This window comes from Stegastes partitus, unplaced genomic scaffold (genome assembly GCF_000690725.1).
Source record: "Stegastes partitus isolate 25-593 unplaced genomic scaffold, Stegastes_partitus-1.0.2 Scaffold1073, whole genome shotgun sequence".
In the NCBI taxonomy this organism is placed as follows: Eukaryota; Metazoa; Chordata; class Actinopteri; family Pomacentridae; genus Stegastes; species Stegastes partitus.
This window is the reverse complement of record NW_007578804.1, coordinates 226,482-240,377: the sequence shown is the minus strand read 5'-3', so window position 1 is coordinate 240,377 and position 13,896 is coordinate 226,482. Positions and strand designations below refer to the sequence as shown.

Sequence of the window (13,896 nt, the reverse complement as noted above, 5' to 3'; positions counted from 1 at the left end):
AATTGTTTCATTTTGTGCAGAAAAAGAGTCACATGATGTGTCAGATGCCTCCTTTCATGTGAACGAGTTTGTAGTCACTTATTTTACACACTGTCATTATGTGTAAACCAGAACTAGACAACAGCACCACATGTAACGATGGAGGAATGTCCATGCTACACAGCTGTTTAAAATGCTGTTTATGTTTTAACCTTGTGACCTTTGCGGTAGGCGGTGGAGAGATCTGCTCGTGACTGGAAAGAGGGTCTTGATTTGGGCAGGAAATATGTAGTAGGTGTTACAGTTTGCAAAAAAAGAATTCATACAACTCAACTGAAATTATTTCTCTATACATTACACTAGCGAGCTAATATACCTTTATCTGAGGCTGATAATCTACTGACAGTACAGTTCTAACACGTTTAGCTTTTATTTTGACGGCTAAATGTCACTTCCGGGTTAGATCCGATTCCGGTTGTGATTTTTTTAATTTATGAGGTAAACTTGACAAATAGAAATTAGACTAAAGAAAAAAAGAAAACGTTACTTGACTTTGCTCCGTTTGATTTTTAATATTTGTGGACAGCAAAAAAAAAAAAAAAAAAAAAAAGCGTGGTCTGCTCGTTGTGATTTTTTTAATTTATGAGGTAAACTTGACAAATAGAAATTAGACTAAAGAAAAAAAGAAAACGTTACTTGACTTTGCTCCGTTTGATTTTTAATATTTGTGGACAGCAAAAAAAAAAAAAAAAAGAATACAGAGAGTCTGCTCTTTCTTTTTTTAAAAATTTGGTTCAAAACAAAAAAGGGCTTTTTTGGGGAATAGCTGGGAAATCTATATACATATATAAAATCTTGTCTCGTCCCCAAGGTAGACAGGCTCAAAAGAGACACTCTAGAATTGTAGATTTGTGGAAATGTACGATTTATTTATTCATTTATTCAGGAAAAACTATTCGATGAACTTTTCTATCCAGTGCTTTCATTTTGACGATCCCTTTTTTTTCCTTTTTATTTTTTTCTTAAAAAAGAAAACTACCTCCAATCTTCAATTCTACCTAAATATTCTTTATTGCTTTCCCCGGAGCAAGCTCTGCGTATTTCTTCATCCACACTCGCTGAGACAAACTGGTCGGTTGTATATTTGCTGTCGTGATTGGCTACATTACAGATCAATCAGGATTTTGCTGCGTCCCATTGGCTGGAAGTATGGGCGGGGGGCGGGCCTAATCTTCGTGGCACTGTTGGGGGCGGAACTGTTGGGTCCGACAGGGAAACTACAGAAAGGCGAGTATTTCCAATAAAACGGTAAAGTTATGGTTACCTTACTACTCACGATCAGCCTCTGCTTAAGTTGCTTGGTGTTTCTGTGGTGCTGTGGTGTGCTGTGCTCATAAAACGGTGTGTGTCCAGCTTGACGAGAGGGGAGCAAAAAGGCAAAGTTGGCAAGCTAATAGTTAGCCTCCATAGATGGAGTGGAAACTGCGGCTAGCTATAAGTGAGCTCTGAGCTCCACTGATTCCGCGAAGAAAATTAGCCCAAAAAATATTTATATAAGAAAATTAAGGTGACACCGGGATGGCAAGTTAAGTGTAACTTCAAGCAGTTCGTTAGAGGTTGAGCTGACAGCTACAAGAGCCTTTTACATTCACGGTAAATAACAGAGGAAGTGAAGTTCCCCTGTGACGCAAACTTGCTAAATTCTTAAATACGCCATAACTAAGTGGCGTTTGTGTGCAACTGTGCTGACAGTGTGTAAGATTAGCCCACTGTAGTCTGTAAAGTCCATGGAAGTGGCTACAGAAAGACTGGCAGGATTGATGGTTATTTGGTAAAAAATCTGCCCATAAAAATCAGAATCTGGGCTGAGTCAACACCCAGCAGGCTCATGTCTCATCCCTTATTTCTGCTTTCAGGCCTAAACAGAAGTCAAATGGGAAGTATTTTGTTGGTGGTACATAGTGGAACTTGATCTGTAGAGATGCGCTTGGGGTTTTTATTGCTTCACACCAAGCATGACTGAAGGGAAGGCTTCTGTACAGGTGTGTGTTGTTTAATGCTAAAATGATGTTGGGGTCAGTGCAGACAGAATTCAGGAAATGTGTTGCTGTATCATCACAGATTTTGTTCAGATCTTAGTATTTTGTTTGTATAACAGCAGGTGGTGGCTGGGATTCACTGGTGCTTCAGTATTACCTCAGGACGTGGGACACTTGCTGGGTTCATCAGTCCATTAACGTGACAGCATTCTGCCTCTTAAGCTGTTTTCACACACTTTTCTGTTAATCGTCCTCACGGCTGCATTCATACAAATACCACCCACAGTGCTGGAGACTGATGTGTATATGTGATGTATATAATGCAAAATGATGCAATGAAAGACGAAAAACTAATAGCAGCTGATCAAATAGTGAAACTGAAAGACAAAATATTAAACTGCAGCTGATAAACTGTGACTCTGTTTGACGGCTCACCTGTCTGAGGTGAATGAAAGTTCACAGTGTCACCTGTTGTCAGATCCCGATTGAGCCTTTCCCCATGTTGAGATAAGTTGTAGGTAAATCTAATTAGTGAAGTCACTCCTGGTGCTGTCCTAGCGCTGTCTGATGCTGCAGGTTTGCAATAAACTACGATGAAAGAGTCCTGAACAGCTGTTAACTAAACTGTCATTCTGTGTGTGACAGCTCACCTGTCTGATGTGAAGACATGTAGACCTGCTGTTAGACCCTGATCTGGACTGATCCGCTCTCTCAGCTATAATTTAAAATGATAAGAATTTAATTAGGTTAACAGCGCTGTTGTTCACTGTGCAAATGCAGACAGCTCACTGTCTGTGATGCACCTGATGCTGCAGGTTATAAACTTCAGCTCGTCTTAACATCTTGTGGGGAAAAACACAGATTACATTCATTATTGGTGAGTTTCATTAACCTTTAAACTGTTCGTGTCTGTTTTTAAGGTTTAATTATTATTCAGATTTTATTTGTTGCCTAATAAATTTGAAATTGCAGAGCAAAATGCGTGAAAAACGGAGTGTTGTGATTTTGGCATACAAATCGAGCGTCTCTGGGATTTTTAAAAATGTGGAGAAAAAAAACCTTCACTTCATCACACAACTCAAAGTACTGCTGCTTGTGTCTGTCTGTTAATGTGAAGGCTTAGTTCACACTTGTGAGTGCTGAAAGTTACACAGAAATGTTACAAGGTCCGACCTAGTGACATTGCCGACGCAACTTTTACAGGTAAGAGGCCAGAGTGGGCATCCATTCATGCAGCCGATCCGTTTAGTTGCCGTCAGATTAACAGAACAGAGCAATTTAGAAAACAAATACATGCACAAGCCCATAGGAAAAAAAATATGGACTCAGTTTCCTCTCTGAGGTATCTTTCCTCATAGCATTATTAACTGTATCAGCTCATTTTTGTTCCATGTCTGCACCAATACGTCCCTGTGCAATATGTTGCTGTGGACACCTTAATAAGCTTCCATCTCTGCCCTGCCTGAGTTCTCTGGTAAACTTTCCCTGATCTTGCATACTGGTAAATATCTCTGTCCTGTTATTGTTCTTTCAGATGGCTGCGATCAGAAAGAAACTGGTAATAGTCGGCGATGGAGCCTGTGGCAAGACCTGCCTCCTCATAGTGTTCAGCAAGGATCAGTTCCCTGAGGTCTATGTTCCTACGGTGTTTGAAAACTATGTGGCAGATATCGAAGTGGATGGTAAACAGGTAAGATGTCGATTAAAATGGCATTTTTTTGTGTTTACATATTTACAGTACAGTTAGAGTCCGTTCCAGTCAGACTGCCACAACCACATTCCAGCGTTATTCCACCTGGTTCAATGCAAAACATGTCGCCTGAGCCCACAGCCATTATGTGGCAACATATCCACATTGTATCCGGATTCATTTCAGTTTTCTGCAGCTCTCGACTGGAACCACTAACAGAAAACACTTAAACTCACCTCTTTTATACCTTTATCATCTTTTAAAAATATGGTGAAGGCAGTATTTACCGATTCCTGTACCTGCTTTTAGTGTATTTTATCTTTAAGCCTTTTGTTGTCATGTTTTGTTTGTGTATTGATTTTTATTTTATGGATGTATTCCTTTTATTGTATTTTCTGTTCTGTGCTGCCTCTTGGCCACGTCGTTATTGTAAATGAGAATTTGTTCTCAATCAACCCACTCGGTTCAATAAAGGAAAAATAAAATAAATAAATTGATTGAACAGCAAGAAACAAAATTAAATCAATTTTTTTGCAAATCAGAAATTTGGAGATTGTCTGAAATGCGATTCCAATCGGATTTAGTCTCGGCTCTGGTTGTTCAAAGTGGATTTTCAAGTGTCTTTTGCAACGTGACACAAAGGAATTGCTGAGTAGAATCCACTATGCTGCTAACATAGAGCTATGAAGGGCAACATGGGGAAAAACAGTGAAAGGCAAAACTGAAAGGAGCGGTGTAGTCGGAGCGAACCAAGCAAACAGGTTGGTCTGGAGGTCTGGACAGTGGACACTGAGCACTAACACATAACAGCGTGGGCACTCAGTCTAAAGTTGTGCCTAAATTTTAGACCATCTCTAATACAAATCTGTTAATAGTCGTTCACAAAGTTTTATTCACACAGGGTCATATAGAACCAGAGAATTAAAATCAGCCCATCCATGTTTGCATACATTAAAGAGCCACAGGTGTCTAAATAACCCTGTACACACTGTTGATGTATACCTGTGCCTCTGAGCCAATGAAAAGGAAGACAGACTGATGTGTGGGTGTAGTAACGTCCTCGGCAGTAAACTGGTCCCATGGTGCTCCTACAGGTGGAGTTGGCTCTGTGGGACACAGCGGGTCAGGAGGACTACGACCGGCTGAGGCCTCTCTCTTATCCGGACACAGACGTCATCCTCATGTGTTTCTCCATCGACAGCCCTGACAGCTTAGGTGACGTTTCCTCTCTGTTGCTCTTTTGAACATTCTGTTTCCTTCTGCTCCGTCTGTAACTTGCCCATTTTGTACCTCATGCAGAGAATATTCCAGAGAAGTGGACTCCTGAGGTCAAGCACTTCTGTCCCAATGTGCCCATCATTCTCGTGGGAAACAAGAAAGATTTGCGAAACGACGAGCACACGCGGCGAGAGTTAGCTAAAATGAAACAGGTCAGTGGGGTTTTTTTTGCACATTTCAAGGCCATGAAGTAACGTAACTCACTGATAAATTACACTTAAACAAGTCTTCCATTGCTTCACGTGGGCGGATGAGGAACAAAAGCAGGTATTGCAGCAGACGTCTGTACTAACAGCTCACAGGAATGTTATCTTTATATTCCAACTGCTCAACAGAGGCAAAGTTGTTACTGGTTTGGGGATGTTACAGTGAGGTGATCCCACTATTAATGGAGTATTTTTAATATGCTTTCTTTACTAAACTATGCAGTAACATACGAGGTGTGTCTGAAAAGTTCCATGACTGGTGTCACAAAATAGATTTTGAACCCAAACTGCAAGTTTTCAAAGTAGTCACCAGCTCGTCTACAAAGAGATCCTGCGGCGTTTGCTTCGTTCAGAAGAGGCGAGAGTTGTGGCAGGACAAGTCATGGCTGCTTCAGCATGACAACGCTCCTGCTCACAACACCCTGAGCATCCCACAGTTCCTGGCTGAGAAGAACATCTCCGTGCTGGAGCAGCCTCCCTACTTACCCCACCTGGCTCCATGGGATTGTTTCCTCTTCCCCCAAGGGGACCCGTTTTGAAGACGTGGACGACATCAAGATGACTGTGACGACGGAGCTGAGGAGGATCCCGGAAGAATCCTTCCAGAAGTGCATGGCGGCAGAGAAGGCTGGGGAAGTGTGTTAGACTCCAGGGGGATTACTATGAAGGGAAAACTTTAGTTTAGATTTGAAATATATCTTTTATGACACCAGTCCTGGAACTTTTCTGACACACCTCGTACGTCCTGTTGTCAGCGTGTTGCAGGACTAGTTTTCCTTCATGCTGTGGTTTATTCCAACAGGAACCAGTGAAGTCAGAAGAGGCGAAGGAGATGGCCAACCGGATCAACGCCTTTGGCTACTTGGAGTGCTCAGCCAAGACGAAGGACGGTGTAAGGGAGGTGTTTGAGATGGCCACCAGGGCGGCGCTGCAGGCCAAGAGGAGAGGCAAGAAGACCGGCTGCCTCCTGTTGTAGAGTGTCTAGTCACTCAGGTTAAGGGAGGTAAGGGGGGGAAACTAACCCGTCCAACACAAACGTTTCTGTCTGCTTTGTCACGATGGCGGGCAGAATTCAGCGGGGCCTTTTTTAGGGATGAGGGAGAAAAGTCAAACCAACCCGAAAGAAGAAAAAAAACTGCAGAAAAGGGGAGAATATACATTTTTAAATCCATGGTTACAACTTTTAGTTTCCAAATAAAAATACCTTAATCTTGTTTCAGCACTCATTAGGTCTGACATTAGGCGATCACAGACTGGAGTCGGCTCTGTTCTTTAAGGACGGTCTCCTTCAAGCTGAACCACAGCTCTGGGGCTGGTGGTTGAGACCAGCAGGGCACCATCACATGAAAGCCTCCTTAAGACTTGTCTTTTCATTTATACCCTACTATTCTGTATTTTTTTTTCATTTTCCTTCGTATCTCAGCAACTTAAATTCACACAAACCTGCTTTTGTTTTTAATGAACCTCCAGTGTTTGATCCAAAGTTTGATTATTTGTTTTTTAACCTACATGCACGATGGTTATGAGACCAACTTAAGGCCAATTCATGCTGACTGCATCCATGTACGAGTAAATGTCCAGCCAAATCCGCAAGCAGCCCAGCGTTAGTGATGGTCTGCACTACCAGAAGACTCTCCCTCATCCACACCTTTATAAGTTATCGAGTATAAAGATTTAATTAAAGTAGTGGAGGAGCTTTGTTTGTACATGTTTTTATCGATGGAGCCCAAAGGTGGTTGTCAAAACTCCTGTGCTGCGTTGACACACTTCAGGAGTAATCACTGATGGGGTGCTGCAGAGTCAGCTGCTGTTTCCTTTTGTGTTTTTCTGTGTTCCATCTGAGGGGAAACGCAACAGCTCCATTGAAGCATGAACAGAGCTGCTGTGCACACGGACGTGGAAACCATGAATTGGCGTTAAGTTGAGTGTTTGACCTGAACTTCCCTTTCAAGTCAGAAAACGATGTGAACACTGTATTCAGTTTGGTATTAAAGAGGTAACAAAAGTGTATTATCCTCTAGACAGTTTTCACACAGGAGCAGAGCCTTAATTTATCTCTCAACACAGAGGATCAGAACGTCAAATATAATCATTTTAGACACCAGACAAGCGAGTGTGTTCCATCATGCGCCTCTATGTTTTCAGGTATAACACACATTTCCACAGTATAAATACATGACATCAGACCTGCACCCTGTTCCGTTAATCTGACGGCAAGTTGCGGTTTCACGTCTGAAAGCGCACCCTGGTCAACATGGTGCCAACAATCGATTTCAGACCCAGTGACAATCCTCTTTCACTGCCAACACGTCGCATTAACGGCACAAACAAGTCGTCTGAAGGGATTTAGGGAAGCATTTTTCCACACTTCAGTACCAAAATTAGTCAAAAAACATCAGAGACTGTACAGTTGGTTTGCCAAATTCAAAACACACCTTTCCTCACTCGTCAATCTAATCAGCTACGTGATTAAATGTGCATGAAAGTGCAGCTTTACTGCGACGAGAAACGTTTAAACAGTTTGTTGATTCCAGCTGTTTAGAACTTTTCTCTCTGAGGGTTTTAAATACCTGCAGCATCAGACAGCAGAAGGATCCACATGATAACGCCAGTAAATTCTCATAATAACAGCTACTTATCCCAGAGAGAGCACAGAGACCAGATCCGTCCATTCCACAATCAAATGGCAAATCACACCGTGTCGGCCTACGTGTCTGAATCACAGTTTAGTTTCCAGCTGTTAAAGACTATTTTTGGTTATTGCCTGTCACCTGCAGCATCGTAGAATCGACAAGTATCTCCAAAGAGAGAAAGAGCTGCATCCCTTTATAGAAATTATTCCTGCCACGGAAAAGGATCGGTCTAACAGGTCAAAGATCATCAGGTGCAGCTAAATAGTTTGTCATGTTGCAGAACTTTAGCTTCAGCTGTCAGAAATAAACTGGGCTGGTATTTATTTGGACACTTGGCTACGCTTTAATTAGCTTAGTCTGTTATCGCATTACACATCACACGGTTTATCATCTAATCTCGCATGAATGACTTTCAGTAAGCAAAAAAATAGTAGACAAGCGATTTTACTCTGCAGACTAAAAGATGGTCACAGCTTATGGTGCAATTTTATTTAAAAAAAAAACTCTGTCCCAAACAGTATGCACTAAGAAAAAGGGAACGTATACGACGAACAGTCATGGAAAAAGATGCAAACTGGAAGCAACCGGTGAAGGAAAACAGAATTTCTCTTCAGGAAATGTGCTGAACAAGAACTGTGGAAATGTGCATTATACAGAATCCTAGAGTGACACATGCAGCTTCAGACTCTCTCCCGTTATTTAAAGCTTTCATTTGAACATTTAGCATGTACCCGTGTTTTATTTTATCTCCTCTCACAGGACAACTATTGTTTTATTTTTTCCGCTTCGTATGTTACTTTACCTTTATGTGACAGTCTACTGGCTAACCTTGAATTATTTGCACACAACATAAAGGTCAGTGTGGTATACACTTTAGATATGATTCAAAACGCAACTGTGGGCGCTTAGTTGCGAGAGAAATGTCCTTTTGCAGACAAATATATGCTCACATTTCTCCAGCTGTCTTTTTTTAAATGTATTCTAAAGGAAATAAACTTAACAGAATGATGGAATTTTACCACTGCTCACGTGTTTTGTGTCTTGATGCCTTTTACAGTTACACAATAATACAGAGTCTAGTGAACCGCACTCGTTTATTTAGATTCTAGAAGAGGTCACAAGTTTCTAGACACACAATCTGTTGGCTGGATTTTGGAGAAACGTGTCTAAAATGATCAATATTGCCATTTCATTTAGAGCCGTAGTCATACATGCTCGTCAAACAGCTTACGAGAACACGTGGAACAAATTGGTACATAGAGAACAGATCAGAACACAATGTGCAGTCGTCATGATCAGGGTTCTGTTCACGCTTGAAGGTAAAACTGGTGGCGTGTCCCTTTTTTATAAATTAAAAAACAGGAAAAAGAGAAAAAAGCTGTGTTGAAAATTAAGACCGTGCAAATGGAGATCGTAAACGACACATTTGCGTGGATATGAAACTGTTGATGCCTGAAAATGTCGTGAATTTTGATGCTTTAAGTCGATGGGAAACCCACGTTGGCGAGGTAAGAAAGAAGGATTCTGTCCCTCAAACTCTGACCTCTTGCTCAGCTGTTCCAGAGATAACACGTTACCCCAAATCCAAAGGTCCATCCATCGGGTTAAAACTGATAAAACTACCGTTAGTACTAATACTGCCACAATACTGCAGTAATTTCACACTTCGACCCTCCAGGAACTACTTCCCTGAGACATGAAAGTGATGTGAAGCTGCTTTAAGGTTTAGGTTTTAGTTCTACAGACAGTACATTGATTCTTGTTTTGCTCCTTTCATGGGAGTAACTTTGAGAAAAATCACTAGTTACCCTTTAACACTCTAACTGGTGCATGTGGTGTAATTATGCAGCCACACTGCACTGATAGATGAAATGAAAAATGAAATGAAAACTACTTTATTTATCCCAGAAGGGAAATTCAATCTTGTAAAAGCTCACTTTTTTAAAAAAAATCAATATAATATATATTATATACAACAATAATAATCATTCAGTCAGTTGGATTTCTTTTTTAAGGTGATGGTATAGATACACCACTATGTATACAATAAAGTGTTTCCAAATTAACTACAGTAAAATTGACATTTAATAAGCTAAAAACCAAAGAAAGTGTTTTTTTTTTTGAAGGCACTTTTTTCATGCATCTCTTGCGGGGTCCTTTTCAGCTGGTTAGGTTCTCGTTCGTTTACCAGCTCTGGTCAGGACCCGCAGAACCAAACGCCTGGGAGCAAGCAGACGCATTTCGTAGACTCGAGTTGCCACACTCAGAGTCTGGCAAGTTTCGACAGTTCCTGACTTCTGCACACAATCTGGCTGCAACCGACTACCTCACATCTAGTGTCATCAGACCAACGTCCAGGCGTCCACTGGTCTAATGTCTGTTCCGCGTGTTTCCTGATGTGAACGATGAAACGCTCGGCTTGTGGCGCCTCGCCTCTCGCAGCGGGTTTCATGCTCAGCTGCAGTCTACAACTTCTGATGGAGTCCCGTCACAAACTCCTGGTAGCACGGCTCTGAAATGAAAAAATGAAAATGGAAAATCATCAACACAAAGCTGTACAAAGAAAACAGAATTGCAATATTTAAGAGTTGAAAAGCCACAAACCGGTGTCTGGCTCAATGAAGGAATGCCTGATGAGGAAGTCTAACACCACCATGGCACAGTTGGGTTTGAAGTCGTCTGTGGCCAGCAGTTCCTTCACCTATGACGAGAGCGAGCTTTTAGAAAACACCGCTCGTATTTCTGAGACGTCTACATCTTTAAAGTCCCCCTTTTAGACCACAGGAGTACAGGACTGGGTCAGCAGTACGAACCTTGTCTATGGGCAGGAGGTAGAACTCTTGCACCTCTCCATCCCCAACTCTGGGCTTGAACTCCAAAGGAAGCTCCAAATCAAAGACAAACTGGCTCTCTGCAAATACACCCTCTTCATTATTGTAGGTGTAACTAGAAACAAACATTCAACTGGTGTTATTACAAGATAGTTATTTTCTTTTGTAATATTCAGCAGGACATCCTGCATGAAGGTGGTCCTTCAGAGGTCCTGAATGGCAGATGCAGTCGAACCAATCACCTTTTCAAATATATATATATAAGATCTTCCTTGTTTACTGCTTTTTTTTCCTAATCAATGTGTGATATCGTCTCTGTCGGTGTTGTGCTGTTTCTAGAACAACAATTTCTCTGAGGTACCCTACCAAAGGGATCAATAAAGTTCTATCTAATCTAATCTAATCTAATCTAGCGTAACAACAACAACAATGCGTCTGTGGTTTTAAGGAAACATAACTAGGGTTTGAAGCTTGTTGAAGCCTGTACGAAGGTTGCCATTGAGCAAACTAAAATAAAACAACTGAGTGCAGTTGGAATGGAGTCCCTCGGCTTCTCCATGCTGAGGAACAGACTGAACTAAAGTCTGGTGGGTCCTTCAGGTACAGGCTTTAAAAAAAACTGTTCAGTAGAGACGTGTCCGAGGACTATCTCCAACAAGGAACATCTGACGACATCGCTGAAACTAAACACACAGTTAAACATGTCTTGTAAGACCTTGGATGGACTTGTGTCTTAGTTATTAGTGAATGGTGCGAATGATAATCAATAATGATCTGTGTTCATATGCTTATAAGCTCATCTACTGCAGATGTCTGCTGTCTGACAGCAGTAGTAGAGTTCAAGGCAGTGAAGGAACATGTCAACCAGAGCAGCAGTGTTTTTGGACAACAGTAACACAGAGGAATAAGATATATCCAGACCTGAATGCACACATAGTACTTGCTAGGAGATACATTCAGTGTTGCCCTTTCAGGTGAATCGTCAAATTAAACTTTAAAATATCCTCAGACTCCACAGATGAGTGTTGGTATGAACCTCACCTGACGGTTCCTACAGGACGAGCCTTCTCAGCGATGGCTGCTGGGATACACGCTTCCTCCTGACATTCTTTCACTAGAGTGTGTTTGACGCCAGCGTTAGCAGCCAGACCGCCTGCCGCCTGCCCAAACACACGCATCCATTCATTTGTGAAACTTGAAGAACTTTGAGTTTGAGAAGCCGCATTGATTATTTGATTTCTATCTATTATTGCTGTTAGCTGTTGGGTCAGAACTCACCACGTTGTCCAGCAGTCCGGGGTACGTCTGCTTCGTGGGGGAGCGTCGACCCAGCCACATGCTGACCTCCCCGCTGTCACTGACGACATAACCGTTGAGATGGACTCCATAGCGCCTCACCCCGAAAAGACCTGCAGCGCAGCAGCAGCACAGTCAGACAACACAACACACACAAGGACAAAACAAACGAAGTGCGCCAACACCTACTTGTAGCAGCTCTTTCCATCCACATCAACGGAGGGTCAGAGAATTTTGGCATCACACTGTACTTCTGAAAGATAAGAACGATTTAAAATTAGAGTGATTGTTGATTATGACCGTCCAGGATCCAGTCCAGCATGAGATCACCGTCATCAGGTAGGGTGATGGACAGACAAACATTAACATTCCTTCTCTCAGGTGTGTGATGGAACCAGTTCTGTCAAGGGGAGGGTCAATGATTCAACCAGAAGCTTGTGGACGGAAACCAAAAGCACCTGAAAATGGCAAAAGGATGTTTAACCAAATATTAGCATTGCTGTATGTCTATTTTTAACCCAGCAGATTTTGTCATATTTCCAGAAGACCTTTAATAAATGTATTAAAGAACCAAAATGCACGATTGTTTTTGTGACAAACATGCATGGCTGTCAGGAAACTCAGAGTTATAGGAGTCACTGGAAACTCAAGACTGCCGCGACACACACTTGGTCTTTACCAGTGGATGTAAACGTCTGTTCATGACTGTCTTTAGGCTGTAGGGGGAGCTGGAGCACCAGGAGAAAACCCCACACAGCCACAGGAGGAACATCCAAACTCCACGCAGAAAACCAACTCTGAGTTTCAAACCCAGGACGTCCTGCCTGTGAGGTGCCAGTGCTCCATCTCTGCGACTGGTGTCGCAGAAGATATATCTCAAATCCAAACTACAAACTAAAAATTTGCCCTTTCATAGTAATCCCCCTGGAGTCTAACACACTTCCCCAGCCTTCTCTCACGCCGCCATGGACTCCTGGAAGGATTCTTCCAGGATCCTCCTCAGCTCTGTCGTCACAGCCATCTTGATGTCGTCCACGTCTTCTAAACGGGTCCCCTTGAGCTTGGAGAAAAGGAAACAATCCCACGGAGCCAGGTGGGGTGAGTCGGGAGGTTGCTCCAGCACGGTGATGTTCTTCTCAGCCAGGAACTGTGGGATGCTCAGGGCGTTGTCATGGTGACGCAGCCACGACTTGTCCTGCCACAACTCTCGTCTCTTCTCTAAACGAAGCAACGCTGCAGGATCTCTTTGTAGACGTGCTGGTTGATCGTCTGAAGGGGAAAACTCCTAGTTTGTAGTTTGGGTTTGATATATATCTTTTGTGACACCAGTCCTGGAACTTTTCTGACACACCTCGTAGAATAGAACAGAAATACTTTATTGGTCCCTGAGGGGGACAATTGGTTGTTTCAGCAGAAAGAGTAAAGTTACCAAAACCATAAATACAGATAAATAAAATATGCAGCAAGTAAAAATAAACATAAATGTACAGTAAGTGTAATATACACTCTCACTAACAGTAACTCTAAAATGCAAATTATGTGCAAGAGTAGAAGGAAGAAATCAAAGCTGTGGTGGACTGTGTCTTGCCTCGTCTCTCCATCCTCTCAGACAGCTCAGAGAGGGCTCCTGTCTGAGGGCCTGCAGGGCTCCATCCACGGCCTCCGACCTCCTCCCGTACGAGTCCAGGCTGCGGCACAGCGACACTGCGCCACCGTGCGGCGGCTCGAACACCTCCGGATACCGGGTCAACAGAGGAGCCACCTGGGGAGGAATCCAACCCACCTGGGTTCCGTCTATTTCAAACCGGAGGCAGCTGGCTCTGCAGGACTCTGTGGGAACAAGAGGGAAGAGGTCACTGCTGAACCCGCCTCCAGGCTGTCCGCTGTCAGGGCCGCTCGCCTACCTGGTGAATAAAAGTCGTTCATCCGCCGGAGGAGCTGGAG

At 42.7% G+C, this 13,896-nt stretch overlaps 2 protein-coding genes across 3 annotated transcripts; one reads left to right on the top strand and one right to left on the bottom strand.

Moving 5' to 3' along the window:
• Window positions 1-1,214: 1,214 nt before the first annotated feature.
• rhoaa (ras homolog gene family, member Aa) lies at window positions 1,215-8,843 on the top strand. Of its 2 annotated transcripts, none has more exons than XM_008295733.1 (5): window positions 1,215-1,266; window positions 3,553-3,708; window positions 4,803-4,923; window positions 5,008-5,138; window positions 5,995-8,843. In XM_008295733.1, exons 2-5 carry the CDS (start codon window positions 3,553-3,555, stop codon window positions 6,166-6,168), a joined length of 582 nt encoding a protein of 193 aa, XP_008293955.1. In that variant the 5' UTR covers window positions 1,215-1,266; the 3' UTR covers window positions 6,169-8,843. The 2 variants fall into 2 exon arrangements, with proteins under 2 accessions (XP_008293955.1, XP_008293956.1); XM_008295734.1 differs by having other exon boundaries at window positions 1,229-1,287.
• Window positions 8,844-9,773: 930 nt separating this feature from the next.
• tpk2 (thiamin pyrophosphokinase 2) lies at window positions 9,774-13,878 on the bottom strand. The gene is made up of 8 exons (XM_008295731.1): window positions 13,857-13,878; window positions 13,541-13,782; window positions 12,142-12,205; window positions 11,935-12,065; window positions 11,698-11,816; window positions 10,639-10,771; window positions 10,430-10,526; window positions 9,774-10,337 (listed from the first exon to the last, which is right to left on the bottom strand). The coding sequence occupies exons 1-8, from the start codon at window positions 13,876-13,878 to the stop codon at window positions 10,291-10,293; spliced, it is 855 nt and encodes a 284-aa protein (XP_008293953.1). The 3' UTR covers window positions 9,774-10,290.
• Between the last annotated feature and the right edge of the window lie 18 nt (window positions 13,879-13,896).